Genomic DNA, 16,196 nt, shown 5'->3' with positions numbered 1-16,196 from the left:
AAGGATGAGGAAAACGGCTGCCCAGGAGTCTCCCCCTCCACCCTGGTTTTTGTCAGACTCTGTCCCCACCACTCACTGCTTTCACCATTTGCAAAATGGACCTAACAAACAGAGCAAAATAAATTAACATTCTGATGCATATGTGTGGATGGACATGTTCACATGTAATGGGGGAAGGGAAAGGGGGTAACACCACTTAAAATCCCCACCTCAACCCTCCTTGGCTTAACCCCCCCCCCCAAAGCCACCATCCAACCAGATAGAAAAATAAAGGTCTAATTCACTCAAAATTCTTCGATTTTTACAAAACTAACAGGGTGAAGTAGGGACGGGAGCAGGGGAGGCAGGCAGCCGCAGGAACAGGGCTGGGGAGAGGCTAGGCTTCTGTCTCCACCTGAGACTGGCTCCCTGCCACACTGTTCTTCTGCTCATCCTTCATCTCTGTGTCTGTGTGATGGTCTCCCGCAGCGACCTCTGCTTTGGCCTGTAAGGACGAGGGAAAAGAAGGGACTGAATTACATGTCAGAACCCACACACTTACTAACAGGATTGCATGGACAGAATTCCTCTAGAGTTGTCCTAAACTTGCACATGTGCAAACTGAGATAACAAGGTGTTTATCTGGCACGGCACCCCCCTACTATATTTGTCTAGCTCAAGTCAACTGGATTTCTTGGACTTGGTCTAGAAAACACACAAATACCAACTTTAAGAAAGGACATGTTAAGCCGGGTGTGGTGGCACACACGTGTAATCCCAGTGCTTGGGAGGCTGAGACAGGAGGATCGCACAGGTTCAAAGCCAGCCCCGGCTATTTAGTGAGGATCTCAGCAACTTAGTGAGACCGTTTCCAAATAAACTATAAAATAGGTCTGGGAGTATAGTCCCTGGGTTCCACCCCCAGTACCAACACGCTGAGCTGGGCTTGGGGTACATGCTTGTAATATCAGTACTTGGGAGGCTGAGGCAAGAGGATCGCAGGTTCAGGGCCAGCCTCAGCTACTTAATGAGGCTCTCTGCAATGTAATGAGACCTTGTTTTGAAGTAAAAAATAGGGCTGGAAGTACAGTTCGGAAGTAGAATGCCCCTGGGTTCCATCCCCAGCACTGCAATCAATCAATCAAATAAAAATAAAATAAAATTAGAATGGCCCTGGGCTCCATCCTCGGACATGTTGCTGGGCATGGTTCACCTGTAATCCCAGTACTTGGAAGGCAGAGATGGGAGGATCAAAGGTTTGAGGGCAGAGGGCAGACTCAGCAATACAGTGAGACCTTATTTCAAAATAAAAATTTAAGCCGGGCGTAGTGGCACATGCTTGTAGTCCCTGCGCTTGGGAGGCTGAGACACGAGGATCACACAGGTTCAAAGCCAGCCTCAGCTACTTACTGAGGCCCTCAGCAACTTAGACCCTGTTTCCGAATAAAATATAAAATAGGTCTGGGAGTATAGCCCGGAGGTAGAAAGCCTCTGGGTTCCGCCCCCAGTACCCCCCCCACCACAAAAACCCAAAATAAAAAGTAGAACTGGGCATGGTGTTGCATGATTATAACCCCAGGACTTAGGAGGCGGAGACAGGAGGATCACATGTTCAAAACCAGCCTAGGGAACTTGGCAAGGCTCTCAGCAACTTAGCTAAAATTGGGCTGTGGGTATAGCTTGGAGGCAGAATGTCTCTGGGTTCAATTCCTAGTATCTCACACACACACACACACACACAAAAGAGGCGGGGGTGAGTTTGAATTCAGAGGCAGAATGTTTCTTGGGTTTAATCCCTAGAACTCTCCCCACAAATACATTGTAATATTTTAAGTACCTTGTATTATTAAATACCTAGAATTCGAGAATTAAAAATAAAGTCAAGCCGGGCGTGGTGGCATGCGCTTGTAATCCCCATGCTTGGGAGGCAGAGACAGGAGGATCACACAGGTTCGAAGCCAGCCACGTGTGCATTGGCTTAGGAGACCCTGTTTCCAAATAAAAATGTAAAAATAGGTCTGGGAGTGTAGCCCAGAGGTAGAAGGGCTTCCAGGAACCCCAGTACCACCAAAAAAACAGGGCAGGGGGTGTAGCTCGGAGGTCGAATGCCCTTGGCTTTCACCCCCAGACCCGCAAAAAAAAAAAAAAAAAAAAGGTTGAGAGCATAGCAAAACAAATGTTTGTGCTTTGCACTGTATTTCTGGAGTGTGCTGGTTTAAAACATTGAAACAATAAGAAATACCCACAGTAGAATACTATATGAGCTAAAACAACATGAAAGCTCTCAGGTTATGCAGAGAAAAACACAGCATTCACTTTCTTTTTTGGCACTGGGGATTGAATCCAGGGGCATTCTACCTCTGAGCTACATCCCTAACCCTTTTTATTTTGAAACATGGTCTCGCTGAGTTGCTGAGGCTGGCCTTGAACCTGCAACCTTCCCATCTCAGACCCTAAAGTACTGGAATTACGGGCACACGCTCCTGCGTTTGGTTTACAGTATGGGAATTAATATGTGTTGCCTTGACAGCAACATGACTGTGTTTGCCTGTGTATGCGGAATACAAGAACTGGCAGGATCACTTGCTTGTGGGGAGGGGCAGACTTTCTGTTACATATCCTTTTGTGCACATTGAATTTATGTACACACAAGGCTCAGTGGTAGGGCAGAGGCTTTCAGCATGCTCAAGGTCCTGGGTTCAATCCCTAGCACCACCACTCCCACACTTCCCCATACAAAGCCTTTGGCTCCTTTCAAAAGCACAGAAGAGAAAAGAAATTGGGAACTACACCCAGAAAGTCCTGATCCATAGGGCTTGTGGGTGGGTTACCAACCTTCTCACAAAAGTACACTGGGTTCCACTGACAAAGGTGATTATTGAGAGGACCCATGGGCTCTGAGAAAAAGCAACTTTTGGTCTCTAGAACTGACAGATAGCCATAGGCATAAAGAGCCTAAAACTACTGAGCCGAGGCCCAGGAAATACCCTTTCCTGTCACTACTCCAGCTGTTCCTCACCCCTATCCTTACCTTACTCTCCTCCTCAGCCAGTCTTTCAAACATATTGGCGTAGAGCTTCTTTTCCCTGGCAAGCTGCTTGCGGATCCGCTGCTGACACACGGCCAGCTGGGCCTTAGCAGCTTTATTGCTCGGGTAGAGCTGCAGGACCTTCTGGAAGTCAGCCCGTGCCAGGTCAAAGTCATTCACAGCAAGGTGGGCCTCCCCCCGACGGAAGAGGCCTTTCTCATTGTTGCTGTCCAGTTCTAGGGCCTAAGGTTACAGAGAGAAGGCAACACACAGCGTGACCTCAAGTCCTGCAACACGTTATCATGCCTGGTGCCACCTCAGCAAAATAAGGATCCAGGCTTAGGAAGGAACTCATTTAGTCTGAGGAAAAGGGAAGATTGCATCAGAAAAAAAGAAAGAAAAGACTCCTGACCTCTCCATAGTAAGAAGGGAGAGCCAGGGTGAGAGAAAACTCTTTTCAGTTATTATCCAGTTCTTGTTCCTACTTCTGTGCCAACGGCCTCCCACCACCGAAGCCAAAGTGTTCGCTACGGGCACCCTCTGCCTCTGGGCCCAAGGCTGCAGAGCTCCCACGGACACATCCCACTATCCCTGCCCTGGTTGCCAGACACGCCCGAGCTTGCCCAGGCCTGCTGCAGTGCTGCCTCATGGTCTCTGAAGGGACCTCACCTTGTTACAGCTTTCAATGGCAGCTGAGAAGGCCTGCAGTTTCAGATGACACATGGCCAGGTTGAGGTGGGAGGCCAGTCGAAGGGCCTGTGCCTTCTGCATTTCCTCATTGGAAAAACTGGACTCGTATTCCAGCCAGGAGACAATCTTCTTGTATTGTAGTACAGCTTGCTTGTACTTGCCTTCCTATAACAGGAGGGAGGCTCAGGTGCCTGGCATGTTCAGTTGGTATCAGAAACCCATGGACAAGATTCCCACCCATCCCCAGGCTCCCGCACGGCCAAGGGGCTCAGGAATACTAGGTGAGAACCAAGGAGTGAGCCCAGCACAGCCTTTCCTAGGGCTCCCAAAGGGCCTGTCACTTACCTTGAAGTGCACAGTGCCCCGCTCCTTCACTATGGAGCTCTGTTCCAGCTTCTCCTCTGAACTCATCTCCCAAGACTCCTTGGCCTATCACACCACAAGGGAGAGACAAAGCGGTTAGCTTCCCCAGGGTCACTAACAGGGCAGATCTGACTCCAGGAGAGCAGGATTTATGCAAACTCACCTTCTCAAAACTCTTGAGGTGTACTTCATATCTCAGCTCGGCATTTGGTGGGATTTTAAACTTTTCCTTCCCAATGCTACCAAAAGCATAGCTGTACAAATAGAAAAGCCTTTGGGTCATCTCAGCAGCCCTTTACCTGCTCCAGGCTGAATAAGGTATCCTCTTCACTTCCTGGAAAGTACCCCTCTATCTCTTTTGATTTGGTTCAAATGTTTCCTATTTGGCAAAATTCTCCTTGACCTCTTCACACAATCAGGTGGTCCTAGCGTTTTCTACACCTTCTCAAAACTCTAGACTTCTGGTAATTTAAGTGATACTTCAAGGATGAGTTATTAGCAAGTGGGAATGATATGCCACTAGTCTTTGAGCCCTAGAACTTTCAGCAGTGTGTCTGAAGGTAGGAAATATAACCTACTAATGGTTATATTTTGATAAATGAAGTTAATAACCGGGCATAGAGGTATATGCCTGTATTTCTGGTACTTGGAAGGCTGAGACAGGAGGATGGCACATTCAAGGCCAGCCTCAGCAAGACCCTGTTTCAAACAAAACAAAACAAAAAAAACGGGGGTGTAGCTCGGGCATAGAATCCCAAGTACTAATAAAAATTTTAAAAAGCTGGGAATGATGGCACATGCATATAATTTAAGCATCTGGGAGGCTGAAACAGGAGGATCACATATTGGAGGCCAGCTTCAATAGCTTAGCAAGGCCCTCATAGCAACTTAGTAAGAACCTGTGTGTGTGTGTGGTTTTTCTTTTTTTTTTTTTGTGGTACTGGGGTTCCTGGAAGCCCTTCTACCTCCGGGCTACACTCCCAGACCTATTTTTACATTTTTATTTGGAAACAGGGTCTCTTAAGTCAGCACACGCGGCTGGCTTCGAACCTGCGCGATCCTCCTGTCTCTGCCTCCCAAGCGCAGGGATTACAAGCGTGCGCCACCACGCCCGGCAGAGACCCTGTGTTTCAAAATGTAAAATGGGGAAGTTGATAATTGAATGAATTAATGTGGGACAAAAAACTTGATGTTGGCAAAGAAAAGACAAAGATTGGGCTTTGATCTTAGGAAACAGACAACTGTGGCCACACTTCTAAATATAATAAAAAGATCACAACAGTCTATGTATGGCTTCCTGGAGCTGCAGTGAACACATGAAGGGGAGAGGACACAGTTAATCATAAAACTCACTATGGTTATCCAGATTTGCTACCTGCTTTTCAAACCACCTAGGCCTCACCTGGGCTTGAGGTACACAACAGCATGTTCTCCTTTCTCCATGTGCTGAATGGCCTTCTCCAGTCCACACGGCAGATCCAGACTCTCCCCCTCACCAACCTCGAAGTGGAGCTCCCGCTGGTCGAAGAGCCGGTCCTGATAATACCCCTCCAGTGTGACTGGCATGAAAGAGAGGCACGGGAGATGGAAGCCATCAGTCTTCCTATGTCTTGTTGTGTTTTTAGGCCTGGTGGGATGCTGACAGGGTAGGGCTACCCCCCATTTTAAGGATGAGGCAATAAGCTTGAAAAAAGGAAGTGGCTCTAAAGCCACCCAGGGTCTAAGTGTCAGAACTGGGAACAAAACCTCAGACGTTCCTCCCCCAGAGTATACTGTCTCACCATCCACCATAGCGCCATCGTTGGGCCGGGAATAGCCTTCACCGCGAATCCGTATTCTTCGGATGATTCCACCATCTTCGTCATCTGTCAGGTCCTTTCCCTTGAACTCAAACAATTCCACCTGTGGGAGGAGACACAGGGTGACCAATGCCTTCCTGTGCTAAGGCATTCACAGTGAATACAAAGCTTCTGTCACCCAGAAGTGTCCCTTACTAACTGCCAGAGCAGGACTGGGTACTGGATAGAGCGGTACAGTACTTCTGTTCTTAGGAGCGGTCTTGAGCTCCCTTGGCCAGAGGTGGGAAGCCACATGGACTTAGAACCACAATCCATTTGTTATCCTGCTTCACCTAACAAGGATATGCAAAGCCCAATGTGGCAGGCATCAGAAGCAACCTGCCATCCCTCAGCTCTCTTCTGAATATTCTCCAATGCCCACTGACTGGCTCGCCTTTGTACTCAACAGCATCAGTTCTGTCTCCTTAGGGAAGCCCTTTCTCAACCCCTTGACCTATGGGGAGGTGTCTCTCCCCTCCAGAGCCCTAGGGTACCAATAATCTGTGCTGTCCTTTACAGCTGTGCATACCTTTTGCTCTCCTGACTCTTTTTCAGTAAGAAAGCCTCAGCCCTGACCCCGCTGCTTCCAGTCAGGAAGGGCTTGGTGTCTCCCTTCCAACCTGAAGCCTCTGTCACTAGACATTTTCTAGCAGCAGTAGAGGCGGCTACCCTCTCCATTTTTCCTCCTAAGGCCAGGCTCTCAGCCTTGGCTACATTGTTTCCAAGAGGCAGGAAGGGCTGGAGGGCAGCCAGGCACTGGGCTGAGATAAGGTCTGGCTCTTTGCCTGGATCTGTGGCCGGACACTCACCTCAAACACAAGTGTGGAGTTGGGGGGGATCTTTGGAGGGCTGCCTGCTGAACCATAGGCATATTCTGGTTTGCAGGTGATGCGGCACACCTCCCCCACCTTCATGGTTGCTATGGCAATATCCCAAGCCTTGATGACCTCCCCTGCAGATAGATGCAAACAGGACCACCTTAGCAGGGCTCTGCCTCTAGGCGCAAGCAACACCCCCAAAGAGAGTTACTGTATTGCACCCAGGAGGATGCTGGACACCATTTAAGAAGAAACCAGAGCACTAGAAGCTTCTTGCATCAAGTGCTGCTAGGTCTCAGAACTCTAAAGATCATTCAACCCTAGAATAAAGGAATCTAAGAAGCAAGACAGTCCACCATTGAAAATTGAGAATTGATGAGAAGGGGAGTTAAATCAATATAGCTGCAGAACAGTAGAAGGAAAACAGACACAGAACAAGTAATGAACTGATTAAACACTCCTCCTCGAGCTTGGGTCTGAGAGCAGATTCTGCTTGCGACGGTGTCTATCCACCTCAAGGCCTATCCTACCCACTAACCACGCCTACCTTTTCCCAGGTCAAAGGAGAACTTGTCCTTGTGGTCCAGACTGGAGTCAAACTTTGTGCCATCTAAGAGCCAGCCAGTGTAGTGGACAAAGACTCGGTCCCCAATCATGGGCGTCTCTGTGCCTGTACCCTCTTGCTTGATGACCTGGGAGGAAAGGGTTTGAAAAAGTAAATACCCCAGGAATGGGGGAGGGGGACAGAAAGAGGTCCCCAAACTGTCTGCAAGCCTCTAAGAGCAACACAATCGTATCCTTTAGTGTCTACTCTCCTGTCTCCTGGTAAGCAGATTCAAGGGACCAATCCTCAAGATTGTGATACTAGTAGCTTGGCTATGAGTCAGTTTAACCCCCACCCCCTTTGAGGTAAAGCAAGACCCGGTTTGAAAAACTGGAGACAAAAGACCCAAGTTCAAGGTTTTGCTTATGGTCCTACATACATCACTAAACTCTGCAGACCTTGACTACAAAGCAGCTGGATGACAATCCCTATCTTCTGGAGTTGCTAGAAGACTAAACCAATAAAGGGTTGAATAAAAGTTAAGGTTATCAGATCAGCAGCAAAGGGGAAAGTCTTTATGCTACATTTCCTCATTCCTCCTAAATGCCAGGGGTCAGTCACTGCATTAGTCTGGTATGAACAGAAACTGAGAGGAGTACGGGGAATGAAGACAATAGTTCACAATGGGGAAATGGTAAGCCAAGTTACAGATGTGCACATGGTTCTGGATCATGCCTTAGACTCTGACTTTGGACACGTGTTTCCCTAACTTGCAGGCTTCGTAAGCCTTTTATTTCAGAACCAGGGTATTTTCCTGGGACATACACACACCCGCCTCTCTTCTTTAGCATTTTTGAAAGGCGACCCCCATGGATCAACTAGTGAATGTGTATGGATAGCCTCAAGGAAAAGCTTCCAAGGTAGAAAGCGTATGGGCCTCAGGGAGTGGAAGTGTAAAAGGCAAACAGTGGAGGCTAAAATGGGGAAATGACCCTCCCTGGAATATCTTTGCAGAAAACAGGAATCTGGAGAGAAAACGGGTAGCCTTTTTGCTCAGGAGAGGAGTTGGAGCAGGGGCTCAAGTGTCTGGGCAAAGCCAGAAGCTCTTCTGGCTCAGGAGAAGGCTCCCTTAGGTCTTGGGCTCTGCGTAGACCACACACGTGTGGAGCAGAGCAGTGAGAAGCCAGGAGGAGAAACAAAGGTCGGGAGAGAACATGCAACGTGGGCGAGGATTTCGCCGTCCAGGACTGGCGGCAGAACTGCTCTGAACCACCACCAGTGGCAGCGACCCAGGTCAAGATGCCCTGCCCCTCGCTCCTTCGGCTATTTCTGGTCTGGCGGTTACGGAGGAGCCAGCTCTCAGGCAAAGCGCTTCCTCCCCGCCCCGCACTCGGAGCCCCAACTGTGCGAGGCGCGGGGGGCGATGCGGGAGGGGGAACTACAGCTCCCGGCATGCACCGCTCCAGCTTTCCCGGGACCGACGAAGGGGGCCCAGCATGGCCGAGCCGGTGACCTCGCAGGGTCCCGAGGTTTGGAAAGCCCCCCACCCCGAGAGCGCCAGAACCTTCCTCGCCCGGGAGACGAGAAGCACAAAGGGGTCTGGGGCCAGGGAATGCCCGGGCGCGCTCCGCGTCCCGGCTAATGTTTAACTCTCGGGGTGGGCGAGCTCAGCGCGGCCGCATGCAGCTCGCGCCCCGCCCCTCTCGGCCGCACGGGGCGCCCGGGCCGGCGCCGCGGTCCTGCCCCTCGGGCCAGGCGTGCGGGCCGGGCCGCACCTCGCCTCTCCCCGCGTGCGGCCGCCCGCCCGCCGCCGGGTCCGCCGAGGCCGCGCTCCCCGCAGCCGGCCGAGCCGGCCCCTCACCTTCAGCACGCCCCCGTCCTGCTTGGGGCTGATGTCCACGCCCTCGATGGGCAGCGGCGCCGACGGCGCCCCGCTCTCGGCCGCCTTCATCTCCTCGGCGGTCATCCCGCTCGCCGGCGCGCCGTTGGCCGGGGGCTGCGCGGCGCTCGCGGGCTGGGCGGCGGGCCGGGCTGGCGCAGGCTGCGGCCGCGCTCGACTCGGGCTCGCGCACCTCTGGCCGCGGCCGGGCCTCCGAGGGGCGGGGCGGGGCGGGGCGGGCGGGCGGCGCGGGCCGCGATTGGTCCCGCCCGCGGGGGGCGGGGCCGGGCCCCGGAGGGGCGGGGGCGGAGAACTTTCTAGAGAGGCCGGCTGCGGAGCCGGTTCGGGCTGTTGGTGCAGAGGCAGCTCCTGCAGTTTTTTTTTTTTTTTTTTTCGTTTCTAGTACATTCTTCCCGTCGGCTGCCCGCGTCCCCTTTCCTCAGGGGACCCTCCCCCGCTCCGGGGACCGTTCTTATCCGCCGCGGTCTCCCCAGGCCCTCCCCCGCCCTGCTACCCGACCTAGCAGGATTCTTCCAGATCCTTCTGGAGCCGCAGACCGCGCTCGGCAGCCCGGCGCCCCGCCCCGGCCGCCCGCAGACCTGCCGGATCGCGGCGAGCCCCTCTCCCGGGGCCGGGCGTCCCGCCTCCAGCTCTTCAAAATGCCCGGAGCAGCCCATGTGCAAGAAATGCCCGGGTGAGCCATGCACTCCTGAATGCGGCACGTATTCAAGGGACCTTCCTCGGCCATCATAAAACGGCCTTTTCGGCGAATCCCAAAACGCAAAATGGTTTCAACTCACGAAAAAAGTCGTTCCTTTATACTACAGGCTCATAGGAAAAAAATACTTTGTTCCCAGTGTCTGGTTCCCAGGTGTTTATGGGCTGCCTGTGGCGTTCCCAATGAGTAGGGTGGGTCAAAACTTTGGAGTTGCTAGGCTTGGTGGCGCACGCCTGTAAATCCCTGGATTTGGAATACTGAGAGGGAAGGATCGTAGGTTCGAGGACAGCCTCAGCAAGTAGTGGGACTCTTCAACCTAGCGAGACCCTGGGGGTATAGCTCGAAGGTAGAATGCCTCTGGGTTCAATCCCCAGTACAACGAAAACAGAAACTTTGCAATTATTCAAACCATGATGGTTTGTCCAAAAGATCTAGCCAGATAGGGTCCCAGCTTTGTTCAGCACTTAAACCCAGTTTGGCATAGAGCCACGTGAGTGGTATTAAATAGGCACCGTCCATTTTTATTCCAATACAATAGACTTTTTTTCTTAAGTGTGTGATATTGGGTTTTTTTTTTCCCTCCAAGTTTTTACAGTTTATTAATCCTCGTGAAAAATTTGCATAGTCACTGCAGATAAAGTCATTTCAGGATCTTTCGCTGTTCTCTTGAGGTCTTTTTTTTTTTTTTTTTCTCTTACAGGTCATGTCTTGCCAGTCTATGTTTGGGTTCATTTTTATTGGCATAATCCAAGGAATCATAAATCATGCCAAAGCCAGTTGTCTTTCCACCACCAAAAATGGGTCCTGAATCCAAATACCAAGATGACATCTGGTGTTGTACATTTTGACTAATTTTCCCCAAATTTCCGTCTCAGGTACTGTTGCCCTCCCAGGGTGAAGGATATCAATGACCATTTGTTTCCTCTGAAGTAGCTGGTTGGTCATGAGTTTCCTGGTCTGGATCATTACTGTGTCATTCATGATGGAGGCAGAATCTCAGAAAAGCAGGGGAGAAAAGAGTGAAACCTCTACTTTTGAGCTAAACCCCCAGCTCTATTTTAATTTTTAGTTTGAAACACAGTCTCATCTCTCATCAAGTTGCTGTTGGGCCTTGCTAAATTGCTGAAGTTGACCTAGAAACTGTGATCCTCCTGTCTCAGTCTCCTAAGTAGCGGGACTACAGGTGTGCACGCTTAACTGACTTATTTTTTCCATTCTCACTTTGTGGTGTATAATGATCTCTTCTAGGTAGGTAAATGCAGGAGTTATTATAGATGACATTTTAACATCATAATTTGATAATTCACTGTAGTCCTTTCTGATAAAATTTGACTGGAAAGGGATGCAAAAGAAAATTGTTCTCTCCAGCAGTTTACAGTCTCACTAAGAAATTTTTCAGGTGATTTGGAGACCCTCAGAGGATTTAGGGTGATGTCTCTGTAGAGGTTAAATCTATTTTTTTGCAGAAGTAACAGTGTCAAGGCCCAGCAAGACTCCAGGAGCTGGAGATGGTGGGGATAGGCATTAGCTTACACCTGGCAGTTAGGTTGCTGCATTATGTACCTGCTGATTCTGTGTGTGGGAGTTGCTAGGGCCATTGGGTATTATTGGCAGAACAAGTTGGGATGGAAGAATTAACTTGTAGAGTAATGCTTTTTTTTGAATCTTTTTTTCCCCCCCCATTGGGAACAGACAGCGTAGGTCTAGTTCCTTTCATCTCATCCAGCATATACTAATGAAGCACTTAAGATATGCCTGCCAACCCTCACCTGGTGGGACATGCCTGTGATCACAGTTGGGAAGTTGAGATGGGAGGATTGCAGGTGTGAGGCCAGCCTTAGCAATTTAGGGAGACTCTGTTTAATAATAATAATAATAATAATAATAATAATAGTAATAATGAAATGGTTGGAGAGGACAGGGGTTGTAGCTCAAAGATAGAATACTCTGGGTTCAATACCCAGTACCAAAATACAAAGTGCCTGCTAGTTGGGGCCTGTATTACCAGTACTTGGGAGGTTTGCAGATTTGAGATCAGTCTTAATCTAGCAAAACCCTCAGCAATCTAGCAAGACAGTCTTTCAAAATGAAAAATAAAATAGGGCAGGAGGTGTAGCTGAGAGGTAGAATGCCCTGGGTTCAACCCCTAGTACCAAAATTAAATAAAGAATATATGGATGGTGTCCAGCAGAGTGCTTGCCTGCAGGCTGATGGTTGATAACTATGGTCATTACTGTCATGTGATATGTGCTGTGAGGGAGAGGAGAACAAGTTAAGGAAGTGGAAGTGTGTATGAGAAGGAAGAAAGGTTGCCAGGGCAGAGGGCATGGCTCTGTGAGAAGCCCTCTACCTGCATGCGATGTAGGAGTTAATGGCACCATTCACTCCTACACCGCATGCAAGTAGACAGCTTTACTAAGTTGCAGAGGGCCTAAGTCGCTGAGGCTGGCCACAAACCTGCGATCCCCCTGTCTCAGCCTCCCAAGTACTGGATTACAAGTGTATGCCACCATGCCTGGCTTAGTGAACATTTTATGATCAGAAAATGGGGTCTTGAACAAGACCTTGTTGTTTCTAGAATTGTTCCTGGTTTGTCTATGTTACATTTTTTGTTGTTGTTGTTGTGGGTCTGGGGATGGAACCCAGAGGCATTTGAGCTACACCCCCTTCCCAATTTTTTTATCCTTTATTTTGAAACCAGGTCTCATTGAGTTTCAGAGGGCCTCACTAAGTAGCTGAGGCTGTCTGTGAATCGCGATCCTCCGGTCTCAGCTTCCCAAATGCTGGGGTTACAAGCGTGCGCCACCACGTCCGGCTTGTCTATGTTACATTTTTCTGATCATAAAACGTACACTAAGCCAGGCGTGGAGGTGCACACTTGTAATCTCAGTACGTGGGAGGCTGAGACAGAGGATAGCAGGTTCGTGGCCAGCCTCAGCTACTTAGTGAGGCCTTATGCAACTCAGTGAAATCCTGTTTCAAATTAAAGAATAAAATACAGGGCTGGGGGTGTAGCTCAGAGGTAGAATGTTCCTGGGTTCCATCCCCAGTACTAAAATAAATAAATAAAAATAAAACATACACTAAGGAGTGCCGTGTTTTATTCTCAGTCCTCCTTTCTTCTTATCCCTTCTCTAGCTCATTGAAGATATTTCTTGAGATCACTCAAAATTCTTCCAAAATTTTTCCTTTTTTGCACAAGAAAGTATACTTTTGGTCATTGTGTGTGTGTGTGTGTGTGTGTGTGTGTGTGTGTGTGTGTGTGTTACTGGGAACTGAACCCAGGGGCATTATATCTCCATGCTATACCTCCAGCCTTTTTTATTTTATTTTATTTTGTGGTACTTGGGTTGGAGCCCAGGGGCCTTCTACCAGACCTATATATATATATATTTTTTTTTTTTGGTGGTACTGGGGTTTCTGGAAACCCTTCTACCTCCAGGTTATACTCTCAGACCTATTTTTATACTTTTTTATTTGGAAACAGGGTCTCTTAAGCCAGTGCGGCTGGCTTTGAACCTGCGCGATCCTTCTGTCTCCTCCTCCCAAGTGCAGGGATTACAAGCATGCGCCACCACGCCCGGCTTAGACTTATTTTTACATTTTATTTAGAAACAGGATCTCACTATGTTGCTGAGAGCCTCACTGAGCTGATGAGGCTGGCTTTGAACCTGCAATTCTCCTGTCTCAGCCTCCCAAGTACTGGGATTACAAGCATGTGCCACCACTCCCGGCTCCCTATTTTACTTTTTATTTTGTTGAAACAGAGTCTTACTAAGTTGTTGAGAGCCTCACTAAGTTGCTGAGGCTGGCCTTAAACCTGTGATCCTTCTGTCTCAGCCTCCTAAGTACTGAGATTACAGGGATACACTACCATGCCTGGCTTCACCTTATTCTGTGTGTGTGTATGTGTGTGTGTGTATATGTATGTGTGTGTGTGTTAGTTACTGGGGATGGAACTTAGGGACCTTCTACCTCTGAGCCACAACCCTAGTCCTGTTTTATTTTTTAAATTTTGAAACATGGTCTCACTGAATTTCAGAGGGCCTTGATAAGTTACCGAGGCTCTCAGTGAACCTGAGATCCTCCTGTCTCAACCTCTCAAGTACTGATATTTTAGACGTTTACCTCCATACCTCATTCCACCTGACTTTGTGTGTGTGTGTGTGTGTGTGTGTGTGTGTGTGTGTGTGTGTGGTACTGGGGATGGAATACAGGGGCATTCTACCTCTGAGCTGCACCCCAAGCCGTATTTTTGTTTTTTTCAGGTCTGGGGATGAAACCCAGGGGCATTTGACCTCTGAGCTACAGCCCCCCAGCCCTATTTTTTATTCTTTATTTTGAAACAGGGTCTCACTGAGTTACGGAGGGCCTCACTAAGTGCCGAGGCTGTTTGCGAACGGTGATCCTCCGGTCTCAGCCTTCTGAAAGCTGGGATTACAAGCGTGCACCACCACGCTCGGCTCCCTATTTTTTTGTTCTTTATTTGAAAGAGGGTCCTACTGAGTTGCAAAGGGCCTCACTAAGTAGCCAATGCTGCCTGCAAACTGCGATCCTTTTGTCTCAGTCCCCAAATGCTGAGATTAAATTTGAAACATGGTCTCACTGAGTTGCAGGAGCCTTGATAAGTTGCTGAATTTATCTCTATGAACCTAAGATCCTCCTGTGTCAACTTCCCAAGTACTGGTATTACTGGTATTATGTATCCCCCTCATACCCTCTTTTTTTTAACCTTACTCTTGTAGGTGACTTGTGTTGGAGTTGAGTTTTGATATTGCAAAATGAGCCTTTCTGAGTTCTCTTGGCCCTCTCCCTAACTCTGAGCCCATCCTTTCCACATGGGGACTTCTTGTTTTCCATAGTTGATATTTGACCTTCTTAGGCTGCCAATGCACTTAAATTTTTTACAATTATATAATATATGAACCATTAAAAAGAATTAAAGATGAATATGTGCATGCACATGTATTTACATACACTTTATGCAGCATGTCACTAGATGAAAATTGGGAATCTACCACCCCCCCTAAGAATTAGAAAAATGTAATGCCCCAAAATGTTAAAGACTCTTACATGATTTCTTGATACTTTTGGTGTCTATTGACTGAGAAAAGACAAATTATGCTTACCCAAATAACTAGTACAAAATTTATCTGTCTGGTATCTGTCTTTTATTTTTTTTTTTAGTTTTGGGCCTCATGCATGCTAGGCAAGCACTCTTGCCCTCTGAGCCACATCCCCAGCCCTATCTATCTATCATCTGTCTGTCTGTCTATCATTTATCTTGACTCTTTATGTGATTATTGCTCCATTTTCCAAACAGTCTTAAAATAGGTGTCTGGGGCAGGGATGTAGAACAGTGGTAGGCTGTTTCCTTAGCATACAGGAGACTGTGGGTTCCAGCCCCAGCACCTCCCTCTGAAATTGCTGTAAAGTTGAAAAGTGCAGGCTCTGGATTGGATTTGCCTGGTTCAGATTCTCACCCAGCTTTTGGGTTGGGCTTACCTAGGTTCATCTTTATGGAACAAACCATGAATCTTTGGGCAAGTTTCCCTTATCTCTAAAATCACAAATGATCGTGATAATACCTATTTAATGGGGGTTTTAAAAGAATTGGCGCTTGCCGGTCGTGGTGGCGCACGCTTGTAATCCCCGCGCTTGGGAGGCAGAGACAGGAGGATCGCGCAGGTTCGAAGCCAGCCGCGCGCGCTGGCTTAGGAGACCCTGTTTCCAAATAAAAATGTAAAAATAGGTCTGGGAGTGTAGCCCGGAGGTAGAAGGGCTTCCAGGAACCCCAGTACCACCAAAAAAAAAAAAAGAATTGGCGCACGTTTGTAATCCCAGCATTCGGGAGGCAAAGACTGGAGGATCGTGGTTTGCAGACAGCCTCAGCTACTTAGTGAGGCCCTTCACAATTCAGTGTGACCCTGTCTTAAAAATGAAAAGACTAAAAAATAGGGCTGGGGGTATAGCTCAGAGGTAGAATACCCCTGGGTTCCATCCCTAGTACTGCAAAAGGAAAAAAAAAAAAGAAATTGTTGAGGATTAAATGGTATTGTGTGAAGTACTTGAAGTAGTTTACAGCATGTAGGAAGTAGGTCAGTGACAGTATGGCATGTTTTTTTTTTTTTTTTTTGGTACTGGGGCATTCTACCTCCAAGCTACACCCCCAGCCCTACTTCTTAGTCTTTTACTTATTTATTTATTTATTTATTTATTTATTTATTTATTTATTTATTTTGTGGTACTGGGGATGGGACCTGGGGGCATTCTACCTCTGAGCCACACCCCTAGCCCTATTTTTAAGTCTTTATTTTTGAAACAGGTTCTCACTAAGTT

The 16,196-nt window shown here is 48.4% G+C and overlaps 1 protein-coding gene across 1 annotated transcript; it reads right to left on the bottom strand.

Annotated features, from left to right (window-relative positions):
• Positions 1-376: 376 nt before the first annotated feature.
• FKBP4 (FKBP prolyl isomerase 4) lies at positions 377-9,226 on the bottom strand (the record flags this gene model as incomplete). The annotated part of the gene is made up of 10 exons (XM_080705678.1): positions 377-484; positions 3,011-3,250; positions 3,677-3,862; positions 4,043-4,126; positions 4,224-4,314; positions 5,463-5,619; positions 5,842-5,962; positions 6,708-6,850; positions 7,264-7,408; positions 9,122-9,226. 10 exons carry the CDS (start codon positions 9,224-9,226, stop codon positions 377-379), a joined length of 1,380 nt encoding a protein of 459 aa, XP_080561804.1.
• Positions 9,227-16,196: the final 6,970 nt, after the last annotated feature.

Source organism: Muscardinus avellanarius, assembly GCF_963383645.1.
Source record: "Muscardinus avellanarius genome assembly, chromosome: 11".
Lineage (NCBI taxonomy): Eukaryota > Metazoa > Chordata > Mammalia > Rodentia > Gliridae > Muscardinus > Muscardinus avellanarius.
Note: the sequence above shows the minus strand (reverse complement) of the source record. Positions and strands in the feature narration are given on the sequence as shown.